General features: G+C 35.9%; 1 protein-coding gene across 6 annotated transcripts in view; it reads right to left on the bottom strand.

The window, feature by feature from the left end:
- PPFIA1 (PTPRF interacting protein alpha 1) overlaps positions 1 to 23,898 on the bottom strand; it is a 58,376-nt gene that overhangs the window by 23,212 nt on the left and 11,266 nt on the right. For all 6 annotated transcript variants that reach the window (XM_068684592.1, XM_068684590.1, XM_068684591.1 and 3 more), the window contains exons 3-16: positions 13,543 to 13,644; positions 12,724 to 12,888; positions 11,764 to 11,838; positions 11,240 to 11,341; positions 10,776 to 10,997; positions 9,914 to 10,060; positions 9,010 to 9,144; positions 7,930 to 8,013; positions 7,218 to 7,349; positions 4,952 to 5,014; positions 3,641 to 3,720; positions 3,256 to 3,385; positions 2,336 to 2,559; positions 1,728 to 1,962 (exon numbers count right to left, since the gene is read on the bottom strand). In XM_068684592.1, coding sequence (XP_068540693.1) covers positions 1,728 to 1,962; positions 2,336 to 2,559; positions 3,256 to 3,385; positions 3,641 to 3,720; positions 4,952 to 5,014; positions 7,218 to 7,349; positions 7,930 to 8,013; positions 9,010 to 9,144; positions 9,914 to 10,060; positions 10,776 to 10,997; positions 11,240 to 11,341; positions 11,764 to 11,838; positions 12,724 to 12,888; positions 13,543 to 13,644 — 1,896 coding nt within the window. The remainder of the gene's footprint in view (positions 1 to 1,727; positions 1,963 to 2,335; positions 2,560 to 3,255; positions 3,386 to 3,640; positions 3,721 to 4,951; positions 5,015 to 7,217; positions 7,350 to 7,929; positions 8,014 to 9,009; positions 9,145 to 9,913; positions 10,061 to 10,775; positions 10,998 to 11,239; positions 11,342 to 11,763; positions 11,839 to 12,723; positions 12,889 to 13,542; positions 13,645 to 23,898) is intronic.

Raw genomic sequence — 23,898 nt, 5'->3', positions numbered from 1 at the left:
ATCTTTAACGAGAAAAACAGTAAACCATATGGGGGCATGAGGCATTGCTTTTAAGACAGGGAAGGATTTCCAGTCATTTGTCAAGGACTCTCCTTGAACAACAAACTACACAGTAACAAAGCAGGCTTAGAGTGTAATACGTTGCCTGTATTAGTTACATGTAACACCTTAGCCACTTCTGCAGTTATGCTGCACAGCATAAGCAGCAGACATAATTCACTAACTGCGAAAGACAGAATGCCAACAATAGCTCATTTTTATATAGTAACAACTATCTTCAAAAAAAGCTGGATGTGGAAAGTTTGACCCAGGGTCTACCACCAGTTTTAGTTAGCCCTCCACCCACTCCAGAAGCACTGTATTTCAGTTCCGGGGTACTTCTCACCTCTACCAGCACACAGACCAAGATAGCAACCTTGAGTTATGAACACAAGTTAAAGTTATTCAGGCTGATACAGACAAAAAATTTAGATAATTTGTTTAATAGCTGCATTTGGCTACAGATTACTTCAGAGTAATATACTTTAAGATAAAACATTGTTCTGATCTAGCTTTCACGAAAATAGCTATTTAACTTTTTTTTCCTTACATGATTCTTCTGTAAGAGAAGTACTTAGGAGTTAGTTACCTCAACTGCTTTTTACTGTGAAAAGTTAGAGTGCAAAGCACTCAACCTCTTGAAGTTTGTTAGTTTCTATAGAAGGACGTGTGCTTGGCTCTGGATATATGACTACAGCTACTAAAATTATTTTTTTAATGCAAGTATGACAATTCCTTTTCATGGAAAAAAAAAAACTTACGGTATCCATATGCAGTCATTATAAAAAGCTGGATTTTAAAAAGCTGGCAAAAAAAGTAGGTGGCAGAAATGCTTGCCTTTAAACATGCCTATTAGGGACCTAATGATGTGTATCAGTCTCTTGCAATTTGTCTGCTGCTACAGGGTTGGAGAGCATTCCCCGCCTACTGACTGTTACAGTATAGGCATGATGCAAGTGCAGTAATCCAAGTCAATAATGTAGTAAGTATGGTGTTGTGTGCAGAACTCTTTAGTGCCTTTAAATACATATGCAAGTCTGGACACAAAGTTCCATATATAAAACAAAAAAACACTTGTATCCAAGACACTTCTCAGTGAAGCGTACTCCATATATTAAAAGAATTGAGGTTTGCCTAACATTTAAACAAAAAGGTGGAAAACTTGTATCTTATTTTTACAGGTAAATTTACATGCATAAAGGATCTGCTAGAAGGATTAATCTTCCTAAGCAGTTGTAGGAAAGCCAAAAGAATGAATCCATCATCCACAGCTGTGATGTCTTCACAAACTTCAAGACTAAATGCCAGATAAGCAAAACACCTTTTAACTGGGTATTTAGCAGAAGGGTGGACTGCTAAAAATGAAGTTCATAAAAGAGGATTGAAGTGCCAGGGGTTGAAAAGAAAACGTTCTGGGAAGACTCTGAAGAAAGATCATAACAAAGAAGGAGTACATAGGTATAAGATGTTGACCATATAACAGACTTGACTTCTGAATGTTTTTAAGCTTTTTTTCTAACCATTGTGATTGTACCTTACACTTATTACAGAAGTTGAAAGGGAAGAATAGAAAGACCTAGAAAAGGGACAAATATAGCTAAGAAGCAGAGGAAGTGGAAAAATCAAACAACGTATTTCCTAGAGAATAGGAATATTCTTCTAGAAAATTAAAGTTAATGGATACTTACCAGTGTCATGATACCTAGTCTGTCCACTTCCCGAGCTGGACTGTGTGGAATACGCCTTGGCGTGGATCGGCCACTGCCAGGTGGGGAAGAACCAGCAAGTGAACCGCTTGCATAGGGCGGAGGAATGGAGCTCATGGACCGGAATCTGCCATGGGCATCTAAACTTCCACTACCCACTCTGCTTTCAATTTCCTCTGCACGCTGTTCTGTGTTTTCCTTTTCTTCTTGTATAAGCCTAGGAAAAAAAAAGGTTCCAAAGGAACGTGACATTCAAACAAGTACCACATAAACTGAATGCCTGATTCAAGAATTTTAGAAAGCAGCAGCACTTGGCAGACAAAACAGCCATGCTGAAAACCTTGTAATCTGATCTGAAAAAGGTGGTAAAACACTTTCTGTTAAACTAGTAATACAATCCCTTACACGACACTGAAGACAAAAGCCTGAAAGAAGTACTTAGGCATAAGCAAAGTGTCAATTCCCACCCTCCCAACACCCTAAGGAAAGTGAATGAGCAACCACAATTCTGTGAGTAACCACAGAAAAAGGACTTCTCATATCACAGAAACTCTTTCTAGAAAAAAATTCTAACAGTGGGTAGACCATACCTAATCTCTTTGTTGATTGCATCCAACTGTTCTTGAAGCATCATGGCCAAAGTCTGAGCATCAGCCTGACCACTTGGTGACAGCAGATCTACTGAACTGAATATAGTCTCCCTGTCATCCTCACCATCAGACACATCAACATCACTTTCAAATGCTTGTGCCACATTTGCCAATACGCTTGCTTGCTGGGCTCGCTCCCAGTCCTGCTCATTCAGAGTTTGAACCTGTTAAGAGAATTAAAATCCAAACTCACATAGGAATAACATGATATTTCTGTTTTTCAAGAGGTTTTAAACACTTTTTTTAAAAAAATCTCACTTACATGCTGAATGCATCCATCAAGACAGCAATGTTTAGAGAAATGTAAAAAAAAAACAAGCCACAATGTAGAAAATTTTGCATCTTACAGGTAAGCACAATTTAAAAAGACAGTCCCAATAGATAAGTTAAAACATCACTATTTTGGTTATAGACACTCTAAATTACAACATAATTTTGCTAACAAATCCAATAAAAATTCTCAAAAGAGTTTTACTTAATGACAATTTGTGTGTCCAGAAAGGGACTCAAATGGCTTGCAGGACATTAACATGTTAGATTTGTGAATGGAAGTTCAAATCCAGAAGTGTACAGGCAAAAAGGTAGGACTGTTTCGGATTATATTTATAGGCATGTACTTGAAACAAATTGGATTTAAAATCCCCAGTCATTGGGCAAACAAATTAGACTAGTAGCTGTGTATTAGTTAGCGAAGCAGGTGATACCTAAACATCAGCAAATTTAAAAAAACATGTATTGATATATAAGATTTCAGCAGTTTTATTGCTGTATAATCAATTCTATTCCACCAACTCCTTGCAACACGTTAGTCTTATCTAATCTATTTAGTTGCTGTTAATTTGTTTTTAGAGTTCTACTACCTTTGAAGGTTCATCTCTGAGAGCTGCCAAACGCCCTTTCTGGGGACGCCTCAACACTGAGGAGGTGCCATAGGAGTCTGTATGACTGTCAGCCACAGATGATGTCATCGGGTATCTGAAATCTGGTCGGCTAAAACATAAAGAAACACTTCATCCTTAGGAAGGTGTGGGGAAGAGGGAAAACAAAACCAAAAAATCTACCCAAATGATTCCTGCTGTCCTACCAGTGCGTTGTTTTTTTTTTAAAGCAGAATAAAAGCTGCTCTATAAAGAACATTTTATAGCTACAACTAATTAAAGTATTCTCAGCTATAACAAATTTATGTTTAGCAAAGTGACTTTTAAAAATTAGAAAAAAAAATGAACTACAGTTAAGTTCTGGTACCTATGATGTAGTGATGTGGCTCTGAGTCGCACTTGGTCATTTTCAGCCCTTAATGCTTCCACATTTATTACAAGTTGATCCTGTAAAAATAAACAAAACATGTAACAATATGCTTTAAAAAGATCAGCATCAAATCCTGATTTATAAACTAACATTTAGTCCTTTGATCTCCTTTCTACAAAACGCAGGAGTAATTGATTTTGAAACATAAGCTTGAACAACATAAAAATGTTTTTTGCTACACACAATATAGCACCATCACAAACGGGCATCCAAGAATAATTTGTTGCCTCTCTACACTGTGACTCTAGGTAACGGCATACATAATTTTAAAAACAGCTACTGAACAAAATTCACGTATTACTAACTTTACTAAAATTAAGAGATAATATTTAATAAGAAACAAGATTTCTCAAGCTCTGTGCGCAACAGGTCCTAAAAGCATTCACGTTTAACTCCAACATTAATACATGCTCTAGAAACTCAGAATTTAACAAAGCAATTTAACGAATGAGAAAACAATGAAAGCCTAAGAAAAGTGGCTGACGATGAACATCTGTGCCTTGTGTGAAAACCACTGGGCTACATAAACAGAAATTCAAAGCACATCCTGCAAAATATTCTGAATGTTTTCTTCATTTTATTACAGAAGAACAGCCTCTACAGTTTGGCCTAGCTACTTACTAGAATGATTTGGGGAGATGCAGTACACCTGTGATTTAATAAGCAATAGCAAGTATTTCAGAACAGTGTGACCACAAAATGAATCATCACTGCTTAAGGAAGCAAAGAAACGAAAGGCCCCACCATTATTATTCAAGTGAACTCAGCTGCAGTGCTGGACAGTCACTATTGCAAGGAGCAGCCAAGTTTAATAAATCTCTCTGTCCTCGCCCCCCATTTCTTAAAATTTTAAGAAAATTTTAAACAAGTGTTTTATGACATCCATTGCTTTAATATACTTCTGGGGAAACACTCACCATTAAAGTATTTTTCTATTTACTGTTCAAAGAAATATATACAACAGTACAGAAATTCTATGCAATCTTCAAACTTTGGCAAATTGCCAATATATTCAGTCACATTAAGAACTGTGTTAGGTCTTTGAGTAAAAAGCTGTATATAACCTATGAAAGCATTGCAAAACTGAGGTACACAATACCATAAAATAAACAATCAGTCCATAAAATTACTATTCTTAAACAGACTTGTTAATGTTAAGCTTTACAGGGCAAATCAAATATGCTTCTGCTATGTAGCAATACAGCAATTATTTTCCAATATAACATGTCTGAAATGCGTAATATATACCTTTTCATGCTGAAGTTCCTCTATTTGTTTTTTTGCGTTTTCAATTTCTCGAATGAGTGAATTCTAAAACAAAATATATCACAAATTATGTTACTTATAAAAGCTTACAACTCTTAAACCATAACCAAGATGAGTGCCAATAAATTTCAGTCACACCACACAGATGAATCTGAAATTACAGATAGTTTATTGCTTATACCATTTCACTTTGATCACAGGTGAAAGTTTATCCTTTCAGGTCTACAGCCCTCTAAATAATGGAGTTACTAATAGTACAAGTGCCATAAAAAATTAATACCAATACTAGCCTGTTATGCTCTGTTTGACAAAATCAGTACTAAAAGAAATAATTATGCAGCTAAAATACTTCAAATTATTTCACTGATTGGTTACTAAGACATTACTGGCTATTATCATTGGATTTTCATTTTGTTTTCACTTGCCTGATCTACGAAGTTATTACACAGCAATTTCTTGGATGCATGGTAGCTCCAGAACTGCAACACTCACTGACTAACGGGACTTCATTAACAGAGTCGTTTTCTTTGCAATTGTGTCATGACTTATAAACAAGTCCAGTAAAGATAAGACTACTACAATCTGTTTACTCAAAGCAGTTCCCAAATTCAGACTAAGAATCATCTGAGAGCTACAATAATCAAAAAAGATTGTCAACTATAATATATCATATCATATGACCATGGTAAATGATACCAAACAAAAATCAGGTTCCCCCTTCTAATAGTAAATTTATAACCAGCTCACTTTCTTTTCGCTTTCCAGTGTTGCCAAAAAGTTCTGCTAAACACTTTTCCTTGAGGTAAGTAACACCATTATTTGCATCTTAAACCTGTAATAAAGTTTCATAAGTGAACAAACAAATCATTCTGGGAAAAGAGCCCCAATGATCAGAAGGAAGTCTTTAAATTTTACATGCATGTTTCTTTCCAAATTATCCTAAGATAATTGAATGGAAGCCATATGGAGAATACTTTTGTATAAGCTCTTTCTTACAAGGAAGGACAAAAATTTCTCATTCATAACCATAGAGAGTTTGAGGGGTAAAGAGAGGCTAGGATTAACCCTAAACTATCCACCCCAAAATACAATCATAAAAAATGCAGTCAGCTGCTTCTCAGAAATTGAATTTATAAAGACTAGTAGAGCAACCTTATCGATAAAGCCTGTAACAAGAAATTCTGAAATACTGGGAGCAGTTGGTGATCTTGAAAATAGTGATGTTTATTAAAACCCACAAGACAAAAGTTTACATGCCAGATAACTGGCATCCCTGCCTATGGCAGGGGGCTTGGAACTAGACAGCCTTTAAGGTACCTTCCAACTCAAACCATGTATCAGTAGGCCCTATATTTGTTCTACACTAACAGATTTTTCTTACCTCCCAGAGTCCCATAGCACAGAAAAAAAACTCAATTTTTAATGATCTAAGGTGAGAACAGTTAATTCGCATTTTTTCTCAAGAATTCTCAAAAGACATGTTTAATACCCAACTGTTGGTTTAGAGTTGAGAACTGTGTAGACTTGAATCCATGAGAAAGTATCTATTGAAGCCTGAATACATCATTACATATTGCAATTAAAACATTCTGTTGCCATGACTTTAAAACAAAAGCCACTCAGCTTTTAACTGAGGCATTTCTCCAGATGGTCATTTCAGCCTCCAGTACAAAAAATTGCTTTTTAATCCAAGACAAAACAATTCAAACTCAGCATTAAAGTGCTACTGTAAAAGGCTGTGGTGTTTCTTGTTTCTTTGTTGTTGCTTGGTTTTGTTTGGTTGTTTTTTTTTTTTTGGTTGGTTGTTTTGTTTTTTTGTGTGTGTTTGTTTGCTTTTTTATTTTGTTTTGTTTACAGAGAATAAGGGAATCCTTAAAGACAGGAATGAAAAAAGAAATAAAAGAAACTGGACTTTAAAATTCAAAAGTTCAGGTCCTACTTCTTCAGACTTCCTGTATTACACTGAACAACCCTATTTATGCAGTCCACACCAGTCAGATAAGGATAAAGCTTCCTAAAAGATGTCTTCCCAATGCTAATATAATGAAGACTTCCCTTCCCCCCCCCAGAAAAAGAATTTTAAGAATATATTTTCAAAATCCATATTAAAATATCCTGTAACAGAAACTATCTTCTTAATAATTTATCATTTATTACTGAAGTTACACACACATTACAAAATAAACAAATCACTACAGAACATTGAACATCTAATTAATAAATATACTGGAATGTAACTTAACGTTACCTTATCTTCCAAGGCAGCCATCCTTTCCTTGAGATGAAGCTGAAGCCTTTCATTAGATTCAGAGAGAAGCTTATCCACAGTTTCTGACAAACGTTTATTATGCTCTTCATTCATCTTCTCTCTCTGCCTAGCCTAAGATATATAACAAAAATTGAAATTCTTATGACAAAGTTACTGAAATCATTTAAATTTATGTCTATAGTAATTTCCAGGTTGTGAAAACAGCGTATTTTTAATCCAAATGTTTTTTCTTTAATATATCTTTTTCCAAAGCAATAGTGAATACTGCATGTACCTCCATGACTTTGTAAAGGAGTAGTTTAAGATTCTAGTAACTGTTCCAAGATCAGCATGAAAGTCTGAACTCACGCTTTCAAAACGGATCAGATTTTGGAACCAACTCCATTATTTATATCCTATAAACCAGTTTTTGCATGGTTGTTTCTTTCAGCAAGATTTTTGATCTCTTTATCAGAGATACAACTAGCAATTAGGTATTTCCAAACTTATTTCAGACTGACTAGGGACTTTTCAGCTTTTTCCTCAAGATTTAAAGTTATTCACAGCAAAGGGGCTCAAATCTCTCAACTATAAGCCAACCTAAACGTTGGCTTATTTTAGAGATGAGACATAAAAACAGCTTTGCTGAATGATAGAAAACCATAAAAGGACTCTTTCAGCTTTGTTTCTGTGCCAAAAATATGTACTTTACCCTTTGCAGTTCTTGATTCTTTTCTTCTAACTGTGCTTCCATCTGTCTCAGTCTTTCTTCTATGTTGCCATGCCTCTCTTCAGCCTGTCAATTTAAAAACAAAATTAGAACTTGTTTAAAAACTTTCAAAAGCATAAAATCATCGATGCACAACAATATATCTAACATGCTTTGTGCAACTGCCATTTATGGTAACATACAATGCAAAACAGATGGCTTTGTCACTAAAAGTACCTAGTGAGAGTTTGTATGTTAAAAACCAAAACGAAGCCTCTCACCACTAAATACGGTGAATCAACACTTACTTGAAAATGAGTTTGCAACAGCAGTTCATTCAAATCCCCCAAAAACAAAATAAAACTAAATGCATTTCCAGCTTCTCCTCACTAGCCTAGACACTATAACCCTTTGTTATTAATCATGACAAAGCAGAAAGCAGCAAGCAGAAACAAGGACTAATATACAAATTCTACCTTCCTAAGCTTGGTGGTAAGTTCCAATACTTTAGCATCTTTAGCAGCAGAGTTCCCAGGAGACAAAAGGTCAGACTACAGAGCCAGTAAGGGATGGGAAAGATAACACGGAAAGAAATGAAACTTTATAAAGACACACGCACACAAAAAGGTTCATTTGTTGTCATTACACTTTTACAGAATTCAGTATACCATTTGCAGTCATTTAAAAATCTTTATATTAATGACTACCATTACTTCACTATCCCCAAGTGTGTTAACACTTTGTTAACAGTGGAAGAAATTTGGCTTTCCCCTTCAGAAACTGTTGTTTTAAAATACTTTAATGCCTATTACTGAAAGAATTTTAATAAAAAGCAGCAACATAGCAATTCATAGAGGCACCTTCATAAAGGAGTGACCAGAACAAACATTCAAATTCCAAATAGTAGAAATTAAAATACAGGACAAATCAGAGTGCATTCAAAGAGATGAACAGAAAACAGAAGATACATTCTCTGAATAAGTTGGAAAAAAACTGAAACAACTTAAAAACCAACACTAAGAAAACTTCTGGTAGTAGGACACTGAGAAAACAAGTCTTGAGGACACTGTCCAGTTGTCTCACCTTTGAAAGTGCTGCAACTCTTTGTGCCAGCTCGGCTTCTACTTCTGGCAAAGTTTCAGCTTTTCTCAAGGTCTGCTGCAGCTTTTGCTCAGCTAGCTCCAGTCGCTCTTGCAATTGCCTGTTCTTGTCTTCACTCTACACAGGATTATGATCAGCAATGTTTAGTGTTAAAACAGTAATAAGAGGAAGGTAAAAGTGTGGATTACTGCCTTTACTAGACCTAAGGACAACAAACTACTCAAAACTGGTTTCAAACATAGATGTGGCATCTTCCTCTTCATTACATGAGAGAGCTTACCAAACATTTATATAGAGATATATGTATATATATAAACTTTTTTAAAAAGTTGTATTCATATATATATTAACGTGGACTTCTGTTGTTTCCTTTGATTAGGAAGTGATTGGCTCAATAACCATTCCCAGTTTACGAAGCTGAACAAGTTCTCATGTGAAATACATCAAATTTCTCCTGCAGTAAGGAAACATTTCCATGTACTATAGGCTATAAAAGTAACTACACACTACAGAAATGATAAAACTTCTGGTTTAGAATGAGTAATTCTCTCACTTGAAACTGAAGATACATATAACAACAATATAAAAATCCATAATTAAAGTGGACAGAAGCCCTGCTCTGGCACGATCAAGTGCATCAAAATGCTTAAAACCCATTTCCCTTCCACAGTCAACTATCTCATCTTGCTCTCCAGGGTAAAATTCTGCACAACACACTCCCTGCTGAAAAACAACCACCACCAATAGTACATTACAAATATATTCATCTTCCTAAAAGCAAAGTTAAGTGCCTTAGTATAGCATCCACATTTCCATCAGTATTATGCTGAGCAAAACATACTTTTGTATCTTAATTCAAATATTTGAGCTTATTTCAAATTACAACCTGTCGATGCATGGAGTCTTTAGTGGCTATTTCATTTTCAAGTTTATCATTGAGGTCATGCACAGATGTAGCTTCACGTTGTGCGGCGAGGTAGCGTTTCTCAAGAGTTGTGATTCTCTCTTCCATGTCTTCCTTTTGGGCCATAGTCTACACAAAACACAAGACAGAATGTAGTTATTAATATAGGAGATAATTACCTTGTGATCAAACTGGGCCCGTGGAAGGAATGGAGGTGGCATGACACAAACAAAAAAGAATTGGAAAGTAGTCTAACTTATGCTCAGAAGATCAGTAAACATACTGTTTAAAAAAAGTTAAGATGACTGATCTTTATTTTATTACACTACAGATCTGCTACTTATCTTTTCAGTGGCACAAACAAGGTCAGATAGCATTCTTGGAATTAACTATGGTCCCTTGCAACTTAATAAGGATACTTTTCTTCTGTAGTACACAGTAAGACTATGACTTTAGAGATCAGTGATTGGTAACAGGAACTGCTAATCACACCGCTGAAATTACGTGATTCCTTAATGCATATCTTTAAAAAGTAAAAAACAACTTTATGAATGATATCAACATTTATTAGATCAGGCATCTTTTCAAGCACCTTTCATAGTTAAAGTCCTCAATGTTAAATCTCTAGTTTAGTAAGTGTGTGAAATATCTGAAATCATATCATAGAATGGCATGGGATGGAAGGGACCTTAAAGACTGTCTAGTTCCAACCTCCCCAACATTCCTCAATTTTCAAATCAAAAATTTGAAAGAAGCAGAGAACATCAAGGTGTAACTGTGTAATGACAAATTTTATGAAGTAAATGCCCTTGTGACTACCCAAATTTGACAGTTTATTACTCACCTCTCGTACATCTCTCTGCAATTTTGTATTCATTTCTTCAGATTTTATTAAGTCTTTTCTAGCTGTGTCAAGATCTTCTTCCAGCTCTGCTACTCTACTAGACAAAGAAGTAAGACGTTCTTTCATTTGCGTCTGCTCTTTGTTTTGCTTATCTATGATGTCTTGAAGTTCAATTACTTTAGCGAGGTTTTCATCATGGCACAAAGAACCATCAGAGGATCTCTATTAAACAGGAAAAAATGCATTTACATATGACACAGAAATTTGAAAAAACTGTTACTTAGCAGTAAACATCCCTTCCCCAAGATAATTCTTTCATTGGATAGGCTGCAAACAGTGAAATTGTGGTAACAGACTTTTCAATTAAATCTTCACTCGAAGTCTTTTATTATGGTTTAAAATTAAAATATTCTAGTTAATCACTAAAAAAATCATACATCAGAAGAAAAAGTAAATGGTTCTACCTTCCCATTTGTAGTTGGTGTATTTTCTTGTTCATGATTTATATCCAGCATCCCATCTGGAAGTGTTTTTTTCTGATTATTTTGCTCTTTCAAAATCATTAACTAAAAAGAAAAGAAAAGCTTGTGTATGTTTCCAGTCAATTTATATCTCAATAATTATATAAGGAACAGCTGCAAAAGTAAGGGAGCAAAACCAATTACCGATTCTACCATAAGGTATGTATTAATGTGACACAGGCACCCAAAAACTTACGCCACTACATCCTAAAAGTTCTTATTTTAAAGCCAAAAGGTCTTTTTGTTGTTTTGGTTGCTTGCCTTTCCCTCCCACCCTCCACCTCTATCCTCCCTTTCTTGCTATTTCAAAGTGACACAGTTGAAAACTGCAGTTATCCCCATTTGGGAAAAAAATAAAAACTCAAGAAGTGAAAAAAAAAAATTTAGCAACTCAAATTACTTTGTACAAATAGTGATTAAACACCTACAATGCACACCTGAAGATTTATTTTTAAAAAGAAACCTACCTCTTTATGCGTAGTACCTAGTTCTTCTTCCAATAAGCTACATCGTTCAAGTGCTACTCGTAACCTCTCCCTTACCTGAAAGGATCATTTGAAACAATTTAATATCTCTGAAATTAGGAATAAATAAATTTCATGCATCACCATACCATCATTCCCTTTTAGATAATAAATGTTTTATTGCCATTTAACTTTGAGACCAGCTTAATCTTTATTCAATAGCAAATACAAGACACTCCAAAAGACTTTCTAGATAAACAATGCATATCTTAATCTAGCTTTTTTGTTGTTGTTGCTGTAAGCAAATTATATCTCGACATGACCTGTACATTCACTTAACACATCCAGAATTTGCTTATCCTTTTGAAACCCACAAAGAGTGTATATATACATTTGCTTATTCACAACAAGGAAGGGGCAGAATTTTCCTCAACACCGTTTGCAAGACTTTATGTATAAAGTTCACAAAAGTTTGGTGAACTATGAATCTGTAGTAAAATTCACAGAAGATGTTTATTACCACTTGCATAGCCTGCTGCCAGTATCAGGCACAATGCAAGGGTGAAGCTCCTTTAATTCAGCTTATTTTATAAGACAGCAAAAGCAGATTCCTCCCTGTTGTTCTCCCTAGTCCACCTCCTATATTGCATACCCAACAGGCTAAATCCTGATATTACACGGATAAGTAAATGTACGCATTTGTACAACAAATACAATGCACCTGAACCATGCTTGGTTTACATTAGAACAGTTAATAGAATACAGGAATAAGTTCCAGCACCTTGCTGCAGCGCAATATTAATTTAGGAGAGCAGTTACAAACACACTTATAACACAGCCACCATCTTAATACAGGAAAAGTTCAGAGAACCTGTCTTCTACAACGTCAGTACAAACAGCTATAGCCCATAGAAAAGAAAGGGTAGATAGGATGAGATGACATTAGCTAGCATATTTCATTACCTTTTCATCAAGGGCTTTATGGTGTTCAAATAAAGATTTTAGTGCTTTGAGAACTTCTACTTCACTAGAAACTCCTGCTGGAGACTGAGCTTGTCTCTTTACAACAGTCATTCTGAGAGATCGCTCATGCCTGGAGACAAGACATTCCAAATGTTCCAGTAATAGCTAAAACAAAAAACAACAATGTTTATTCCTGTTCGGAACAGCTGCAGAAAGCTTTGCCTCCTAAAACACCACATTTTGTATTCTAAACTTCAAATCTGAGAACCAACAACTATTACATCAAGTATAAAGACTCATTTTTAACATTTCGCCCATATTAAAAGTGGTATCAGAGCATACAATGTGCATTCCCTTTTGGTCTAGCTTTTAAATGAGGCTTCTACTTCACCGGGTCTTTCCAGTTCCTCCACCAATCTGAGGAACAGCATGCTTGTAGAAAGGATACACACAGGAAATGCTCTAAACTGGAGAGCAACTGCTCTGCTGGCAGCTGGGTAAGCTGCTGGATCAGGCAGCTTGCCTGCTCTACTCCTTTGCTCCTAAGTAATGTATGATTTCAAAATTGTAACGAGAAGAGAGCTGAGTGACATAGCAGTGCAATCTTACAGGCCTTCCAGGATTCTGCACAGCAGTATTTGGAGCTATACAAGAGTTTGCAAACTTTCTTAATCAACACACATTTACACCACCAGGAGGATTCACATACAAACGTCAAGGAAAAAACTTTTAGCTTTTCAAATTCAACATTCAGTATTTTTCTCCACATAGCTGGATACTGCAAAAAGGATGATTCTGGAGAGAAGACAAGGAACTTACCCTGGTATTATTTCTTTCTGCTTTCAGTTCAGCAATTTCTTCCTCCCTTTCAAGCAGCTGTTCCCTGCATACATTTAGTTCTTTTGTAAGCGCTGCAAATTCCTGAAATAAACCAGACAGAAATATAAGTACATCAAATATTGGGACACAGTGAGAGTGGATTAATAGGAACACTTGACACAATTTTTCAAAGTATTCATTTCAGATGTCTAAAGCCAATACAATTGTACAGTCATGCTAAGCAGGCTTAAATTCAAACACTTAAAACCTTTATAATGTTAACTGTAAAGATAAAAAACATTTGACCAGTACTTCAAAAACTTGTGTCTCCTCTGGCAATTATCTGAGTAAGGGTATCCCTGTTAAGCAAAGGGAAAAAACTTTCTAATGCACTTGTACATTGTTTCAAAGATTTCTTTTTAAAGGACTGCTGTCAGGAATGCAAAAACAGACCGCTAGAAAGCACAGTGAAAAATAGAAGTCAGCAACACATGATGTTTTTATTCAGTATTTAATTGTGAGAGGCAATATATAACCCTGCCAGTTACCAAAATACACAGGTTACTTCTCTGTAGTAACAAAGCATTCTTGAAGCCTCACCACTGGAGGACCCAGACCTTTACCTGTATTTGTCTACTTTAGCAGTACACAGGGATTTTGCTTATACCTATTTCCAAACCTAACAAAACAAAAGTGGAACAGACCTTTTCCCTACAGTTCTGCAAGAAATCCAGGAAGACTAGAATCAGAATTTTTCTAAATGAGGAGTCCTTGAGTTTTCAAAAGACTTTCCCTTCAATTTCAACAAAGCTTTCACCAAACAAAATTAAACTGAAATAAGCATCACAGAGTGGGAAGGCATCAGCAAACAGCAGCTAAGGTAACTCACAGCAGCTACTGCATGGCTTGCTTTTTGTTTGCTTGTTCCACTATTTTGAACACTAAGACAAATCAACAGTAAAGAATACATTTCTACATTTGGGGGGTTGTTAGAAAGATACCATTTTCTTGAGTACCTGAAAGAGCTACTACATCCTAAGCTATTTCCACTTTCTAGCAAAAGCCTCCCTAGAAACACTCATTATAAATGGCATTTAAGCTCCAGATCAACTCAAAGAGCATACTCTGGATATAATGGAATATGAAATTATACAAGACACACTTATAAGTGCTGAGAATAATCTTACCTACATACTTACTCTAACAAAATTAAAGTTGTTTCTAATGTGGTTCAGATTACAACTAGCTGTAAGCCTAAACGTGAATGAGCCCATACTTTAGAAGATAGCTTCGTAGGAAACCGGCAAAAAACACAACACTTTTTCCATTAGTGCAACTTAGGATGAGAAATTAAATACACGTTGATCACTTCAATGGCTGATGAACACAACAGAAGCACTTGTATAAGAAAAGATGGAAATGCTAATACACAAGTTAGTCTTCTCTACTGTCTAAAAAAAGAGAAAAACGAGTCATGTCTAATAAACAGTAAATTGCTACAGCTGCACTGGTAAGTTGAAGAAGATACAGCAAACTAAGAATATATTATGTAACTACACTGTGTGCACAGAAGACACTTCTCTAAGTCTTCCAAGCTCTGCAAGATATACTGCCTAACAGACAGCAGCTGCATAGCAAGTAAAAATTTAAAATGGAGCCCTTTTGCAAAAAAAAAAAATCAGTGACAGAAAACACATGCTTAAAAACAAAAGGACCCAACTAATTATACTCGCACATCTGCAAATTCTAACATGCAGCTAAAATAAGCAGTCAGAAGACATGTCTTAATATAATTAATCAAACGATTAATTTAGTAAGCTTTGTTTTAAAATATGCACAAGACAAAAGACAAAAATACTATTGCACAACATATACCTACAGTGAACTCCTTTGGGATTACTAACGCATTAAACGTTTAAAAGTTGCTGTGAAAGGAACAGTAATATCACCAGCACAGATGCAAAAATCCATCACCATAATCCCTCTTCCTAAAGAAAAAACTGTTAATTGAAAAAGATTCAGTACAATCCACTTAGTTAATTAGGAAACAACCGCAGAAAAAAAAAACACTTAATTTTCCTTCATTTTTTCTACTGCTAAAAAAAAAAAAAATTCTTTCTTTACTGTACTTACTAATCAACATCCATATAAATTTTCATCAGAATATTTCAACTTCATACATTGACTCATTTGCATCCTTAAAAAAAAGGCCTATTATTTTCAAGTAAAAACTGCTGGAAATATACTTCTTAGAACATCCTGATCAGCGACTTTATAGCTAATGTAAATTTTTTTAAGCATTCGAAACAAAATTTAAAAAGATTCCTGAGTGCAAGGTAGACAAAGAAAGAAAGCAGTCCACCTCACACTTCAAAGGAACTGAAGGAAAGATCCAGTCTATGACCTTGCCTGCAGAGCTCACCATAACATCAGAGTTTTTATTGTACCTTCAATAACCCCCTCTGTGGGAGTTTTCACAGCTCCCAGGCAACTGACAGCACACATCTCTTCTGTTCCAGCATAAATGCAGGTAAACCCAATTGAGTTTCTGAAGTTGTAGTTACTCAAAAGCCTACTTTACATATCTTTACACATTACATAATTAACAGTTTTCAAGTACTACTGAAACTATTAACAGATTCAAATTATTTACAAGAGAGCTTGATATGAACTTATTTTCCAGTTGTGGAGTTTTGTGGTTGTTTTTTTTTTTCCTCCCCCTTTAAAAAAGTTAAAAGCCTCCAAATGTCAACATCAAAAATCACAATCACGGACATCAGGCTGACAATGGTAAGTCCTATGTTCTTCCAGACTCTACCACAGGTCTTGAGTACGTGATAAAGAAAGCAGCAAGGACTACTAGACACCGTTTCATCACCCTTCCTGGAGTTAGGATCACTGGGTAGCATTAATAGAAGTGTTACCTAAGACACGTACAAGCTCCATCTTCACAAAAACAGCTGTATATTTCAAAGGAAGTATATTCACCCTTCAAATGATTATAATACAGACAGTTCTATTCCATCGCATATTCCTGTGCAAACATAAGTTATAGCACAAATATATCATAATTATGACATGAACCACCACACTGTCAGATGACCCAAAAAGAACAATACACACAGGAATTTATATTGCTGCTGTATAAACAGACTGACACGTATTTCTAGCATTGCATAATACATCCACTGCTGTTTGTTTTTACAAAATGTATTTGCTGTGAGTCCCATAACCTGCCTTATAAAGAACACTTGAATGTCCTTAGTTTCAGTTGACGCTGCCAAAAGACATGTCTTTTCTAGTTTAATACCCATCTTCAACAGAAGACAATCCGATTTCCTCGAGCAGTTCAAAAGGAAAATATTTGCAACTTTGTAATCTCAAAGAAGAGTTTTTAGTTGTCTCAATTTCCTCCTTGGCATTAAATGAATCTACAGAAGAAACTAAAGGAAACAAGAAAAATCCTGAAAAACTTCTCTGCTTATCCACAGAATTGTATTACTTACTCTGTACCTAAGGAGAAGACAGAGCTTCAGAATGAAGTTCCACTCTGCTTCCAGCTGCAAGCAAAATAATACCCTACTCTGAAGACTGACAAGGATGGGACTCAAAATAAGCACTTCAGAGCATTTACTACAAGAAACAGAGGGCTAAATATACTAAATATCCCTTGTTGACTAGAACATACTGGCAAAAGTTCAAGTATTATACTAAACCAAAATGCTTATTCAAGAAAGTTACTTTCTGTATTTGCATCACTCCAAACATGACACTCCTACTGCAAAAAATTGTAACTCAACAAAAAAAGAATATCAGTGAAAGTAACTTTGTTATTGTTCAGTAATATGTTTTCTGGGTTTTGTCCACAAACTCCAAAAGTTTTTAAAACAATTGTGTTTCTTCCACATCAACCTTCAGAACTGACCTTCAACCATTAGTATTTTAGAGGCCACAAACATCCTTCCAAAGGTTGCACCAGCTGATGTCTAGCTGTCAAGTCTGTAGAATTCATTCTGCTGTCTGACCTGACACTTGATTGCTTATGAGACAATGGTCCAGGAACATTACAGCTTTCAGGAAACAGGTTTTCTTCATGTATATTACAAGCACAGTTTATAGGTTTCACTTGTGCATTGCAAGCCCCTAAACGCTACATGACAGGAAGAACGGTATTTCAGTTGGAGAAAAATTGGGGATTAGTTCTATTTCTCTGAAGAGTCTAACAACATGAGCTGCACACTAGGGATGCTCTTTGCAACTGTAACTACAAACAACAGTAAAGTTGCTTGAGATTTGTTTACACAGAAAACTTTTTTCCACAATAAAACACAGTGCTGCTCTTCAGCACATAAGGATTCATGGATTAACAGCAACAAGATGACTAGAAAACTTAAAGGATAAAAAGATGTAAGAACAAACATCCTTTGAATACATACTACTTTTAATTCATCCAGAAAATATTACCTTCTTGCAATCAAGAAGGATGAAGATGCAACTGTTGCATCTTTAGGAATGTATCTGCCAGAAATATGAGAAAGGAATTTATCTGTTTAATCTTTACATCACATTTTATTTTACCGTTAACATTCTGCTCTGTGGTCTGCATATCAAAACAATCCACTCAAAAAATCCAAGAAACTGAAAGGATGATGAGAACTGGGGAAAAACACAGGCCACCAGGGATGAGAAACCAAGGTAACCTGAGATAAACTTTCATCGCGTTATTTGTTGCATAGCATCCACACTTATTCCAAATGATGTGTAAATTAAAATGAGAAACGTCATAAAGCAATTAAAACAAACCAAAATGTCTAAGCTTAACAGAATATTTAATGGTCCCCTTATTTTAAACACAATGGTTGTAGGCAGCAACAGGGGCCAATGTCCCTATGTATCGGATTTTAAGATACGTGTTTAATAAAATTGGAAAGTACCTAATAAAAGGAAGTAAACGTTTGTAGTTGTTGACTCACAAGGGGTTAGGTTTTTCAGCTATCACAATTACTTAATTTAATATTCCTTAGACTTAGAGTTACATCTACAACATTCACATGCTTTAATCATTAAACCTTGACTTCCAAGAAAACAGTTATACACTGACAGCAGAAATCCAGAAGAAACATCAACAAGCATAAACAACGCTTTGCCTATTCAGCATAATAAACAAGATTGCTTTCAACCTCTCCATATCTGTAGTATATGCTAATAGGAAAGACAAAAATTAAGACTAAAATGTGAAGAAAAATATTTTGCTGTTCACATAATGAAATTACTTTCCAGTAAGCAAACAACCTGGATTTTCTAACCTGGAAATAAAAAGTTGTTTTAAACATTAAGAGAATCAGGTCTATGAAAAAATGTTTCTTTTGCTCTAAAACAACAAAAAAAATATGAAGGGAATGTATGAAGTTACTTAAAGGGATACTAAGATATAATTATATCAAACACGTTTCAGAGCAATTTTCACGTTTAAAGTGGCTGGTTTTGACAGAGCTACCCACCAATCAGTGAGAATGGTGTAGCATACACTACACTTTAAAATATCAGCCTCCTTTTCTATTTCTCCTTATGCATACGAGGTTTTATAACTCAAAAAAAAAAAAACAACTACTAAAATAGGTGCAGATTTCTTTGCTATTAACAATTTTCTCCCTATTAACAATTTTTTCCCATTCCAAGTAGTGGCATAGAGAAAGTTTAAAATGCTTAGTAGCACCTGTTTTCACCTCTCATTAGTTTAAATTTTCCTTGACTCAAAAGCCTGTTTTTTTTTTTCCGCTTTAACAAAAGCTATAACACTGCAGGAAAACACTAAAACAAGCATTGCACCTAGCTAATGGGTAATTATTAATATTAAACAAATATTAAATTAAAGCTGAGTAACTTCTATCATACCAACACTCTTTTTTGGTATGGTATTCTTCAGCCTTACTTCTTGGATTGACCTATCTGGGCTTTGTCACTAATGATGCTCAATCCTAAATATGCAATTAAGTTTTAAAATGTTTACAGTTGCATAATGTTACTGCTCTGGAATGAAACACTGCTTCCAGTCCACTTTGGAGATGAAAGCAGAACCAACTGTCTAGCATCTGACAGAAAGCAATGCACGAAAGAACTCTAGCTCACTGCCAGTAGGTACCAAACACATGCCCAAGAGCAAAATGGAGCAAAAGTTCAGAGTAAAACAATCTCCATGGTAATAGGTTTCCAGTTACCGTCTTGACTGAGTTGCTCACATGTATGTGCGGTATTCACTGAGCCTTAACTACAAGGCATTAAATCTGGACTTCATTGCTAGGAACTCTGGGGAAGTGCTGCATGTCGAAGTGTAAGAAAACATAAATGAAGATGGATGGTATTTGGCAGCTGTGCAAAAGGAACACTGAATTAACAGAAAAGGGGAGGTAAAAACACATCAGTTTCTGTGTTTTCCCGTATATAAGTCCCCCTTCACTGATCTAACACATTTCAATTTGACATTTTCTACCTGTGCACGGGAGTGTAGAAGTACTGCAACCCAAAGCATGGCTGAATCTTTAACCCCTTGAGAAATCAGAGGTTTTCCTTTCACCACACTGATCAACACCCAAACTTCATACGTGCTGCAGAACACTTTGGAAACTGAGCCTGTAAAACCTAGTACAAAGACTGAAGCACAGGTTGTAGAAAAGCAAACAGGAGCCACCTACACTCAAATCATTAACTACAGCCTGCATAAACTTGCAAAGTCATTACCACCTATACTCTTGCATTTAATTTTCTCTAAATTCTGCGAACCATCACTATTATGTATATGAGACTAAGGGCAAAGCCTAGTGCAAAACTAACTGTGCACCACTGGACAGCCAGTCACTGATTATATACTGTTTCTTACAGCACTAGGTACACATGCTAACCTGAAAGTCTTCCGAGCTCCACCACTAATTAGAGCTACATACAACACAGTGAATACAGTAGTCAATTTCTAGAGAAAAAGACTGTTTGCTGGTAATATTCAGAACTAAGCCACAGCAGCATCCTATTTTCTTCAGTGCTAAACCAACCTCACTGTGAGTCTGTAAAATTCAGAAAAAAAAAAAACAACACAAGACTGTTTAAACAAGTCAAAATATTTCCCAGTTACTCTTGGTTTATGCCTAAATTTGCAGTTTGCTAAGCATCTTCCTGTAAGGCAAACAGCCTTAGTATCACTGAAAGATTAAGAATTCAAGTTTTCTCCAAGTAGCAGGTTAATCACTTCATCAGCCTCAACAAATCATTGCCAGCATCTGTGGCTGGTTCAAAGTACAGTGGATCACAGAGTCTATTTTCAGTTAACCCAGAGCAGACACCTCCTATACTCACCATAGCCTTTTTAACAGAGACTTTTAAACTACTTAAACTACAGATGGGTTACAAAGATTATACATTGAATCAGAGAACAGCTATTCCAAACCCGCCCCCCCACCTTAATCTCCATCAGGAAAGCATTGGTGCAGACTGGTCAGTAATACAGCAATCCTCTTCAATACTACATCAATCCAACTACTCATTTTCCAGAAGAATAGTTTACCTAACACAGAAACAATTTGAGAAATAATTGGAGGGGGGGGGGGAGGGGGGTTGGGAAAACAAATGCCTCAATTAAACCCTAAATTAATGAATTTGAAGGGTTTCAGTGTGAATAACCTCATTCCTGCACCCCTAGCCTAGTCTATTTTGATTAGTAACTAATACAGTAAGTAGTAGGACAACTTCTTAGTTGTAGCTTTAGGCATCTCCATTTTTGGAGTCCATGTCAGTAAAAAACTTACCCACACCCATATCCACTATGGCAAAAGGAGAATACAGTTGTACTTAATTAAAGAGGAAGAATCTTGCTTTACCAGTTTGACAAGGGCAAAACCAGCCTCCGTCTTTAATATGACACTATAGAGATTTCATTTAAATTTCTCCTCTCCACATAAAAGTTGGTCAAGATCTCCTGGGAGCCTGTACAGGATTTCACAACATAAAACACTCCTAAAAATGTCAAACTGTAAAGTTAACTGCAAGGTATCTGAGAAAATATCACACAAGTCCAATATATCTAGTGGACCTCCCCAGTTACAGAGGCTGAGCAGCCACCACAAAAGCTGTTAACAAGATCTTTTAAGTTGTAAACAATACTGAACTGTCAGTTTCCTTGGGCAAGAAAAGAAACAAGGTGTTTTTTTCCTGTTGATCAACTCCAAACATACTGCACTCAAAAGGAACAGTACAATTCTTGCTCAGCTGACATTTAAAATTAAATTTCCCTGACTTCAGAATTAAAAGTCATTTAATCCTGAATACTGACTTTCAGCATCTCAATCCTCACGTGAATACCATTTCACTTTTTTTTTTTTTTTTCCAGAAATAGACCCAGAACAAGAACCTTCGTGCATGATTATTTCAGTGACAAGATACCTCCGCTTGCAAAAACCGTAAGCAGCAGCTGAGGCACGGCACTGCCCTGCCCTATTCCAGCCATTAATCTTGGCCTCGAGTTGTCAGGCTTAGTTCTGTGGCCAGTAGTTGTACAGTACATTTTTCACACCGTGTTAAAAGGGAGTGCTTGGGAATATCTGAATAAGGCTGGCCAAGCCACCCTCATTAAACAAGCATCAACATGCGTTCCCCCTCAGTGCTCTGCTATTATACACACACACACTTTTTTGCCAACTGATGAACAGTTCAGTTTTATGATTTCAAACTTGTTTAAGCAAGTAATACTCAATGAGGACAGATACACGTCTTCAGCAGGTAACTGAACTTGCAGTCCCTTTACATTCTATTTTTCTTTGTACTATAACATTCAGTTTTTATGCTAAGTGGATTTACTAACCAAAGCTAAATATACAAGTCTGCAATATTTGGACTGAATGCAGTTGGACCATTCCATGGAAAAGTTACTTGATTTTTGCAATAAAAGCTAATCTAAAGCCTATTCAAAAAGAGTTTTTTCATGTCTTAAAATAGACACGTCCAATACTTAAACACAAGAACTTAACCCAGTAACGCATTGTCAAAACAATTTATTTTTATGCTTTTTTAATGTTTTGTTGTTTGGTGTTTTTTGACTGCAGAAAGGATACGTATAACAAACAGTTCCATCACGCTTTCTAACAACTGCCTGAACCCAAAAACCAGAACCACAGAATATCCTGAGCTGGAAGGGACTCACAAGGATCATGGAGTCCAACGTGTTACATCACAGAACAAAGCCAGGGATATGACTAACATTAAATTGCAAGACGGGAAAAAGAAGAGGATAGTCTGTTAACACGCTGTAACTGGTAACAGATACTGGAGCAGAAGACGGATTAGTGTGGAACCTGGTCTGAAGAGCAAGTACCTCCTGTTCCACGCTAGGCTACAAACGAAGGAAAGATGATGCAACCAGGAGACCCTGAGGCCTTATACACAGTTGAGAGAAAAGATTAGCTTGGCCCATTTCTCCTCTACCACCTCCCTGAACAATCTTCTATAACCATTACACAAAAATACAGAAGAGAATTAAGCAATCTTTAAAGACTACAGTTACAACAAGGAATCAGAACTGCATTAACGTATGAACATAAAGAGATTACAAGAGGGGAAAAGGGCAGCTTCTTTCCTGCATGGACAAGCACTGAAAACTAAAATCCTAAAAAGCTTTTTGATTTTTCCCTTTGCCAGAACTAATTCCACATTTCTTGAAACAGACTCAAGTTTTAGAAGATATTGTCGTACCACACCCTCAAAAGACATTCTGAAAGCACAAGCTGTGTGTTCTAAAAGAAATTACCAGATGCACCTGCCCCATGTTCTTCAACATACAGCTAACAAAGAATGTAATGACCCTTCAGAGACACTTCACTATGAAATACATCAAAATGATCATACCATATGAAAAACACATTACTCTAGGAAGATTCACAGTAATATTCCAAGGCATCTCTGAAATTATCTAAGCCAAGTTTTAGCCATTCACACAAAATTAATATGGCAAGGAAGTAGAGCTTCAAAGAGATATTCTAAATTTAGGTATTTCCCTAAAATGTGCATAAACACGTGAAGACCCCAAACAAATTCATCATATACCCAAGGTCTGAAAAACTGTTCTCCACACAAATTCTGTTCCATGGTCTTTAAGGTATAGTCATCTTTCATACCCATAAAGTTTAGATTATCTGAAGAAGTGCTAGCACTACAGGTAACTTTCATATCACGTAATTCCCTTCAAACCTTTAAAGGGTATCTGACTGGGGTCAAAAGTTTTTCATCTCTGTGTTTCCAAATTAAGATACAAGACATGTCCCATCTTAAATCCTAGCAGAAGCAAGAGATTGAAGTGTGAGATGTCAGTTGGGA

Source organism: Anas acuta, chromosome 5, assembly GCF_963932015.1.
Source record: "Anas acuta chromosome 5, bAnaAcu1.1, whole genome shotgun sequence".
In the NCBI taxonomy this organism is placed as follows: domain Eukaryota; kingdom Metazoa; phylum Chordata; class Aves; order Anseriformes; family Anatidae; genus Anas; species Anas acuta.
Note: the sequence above shows the minus strand (reverse complement) of the source record. Positions and strands in the feature narration are given on the sequence as shown.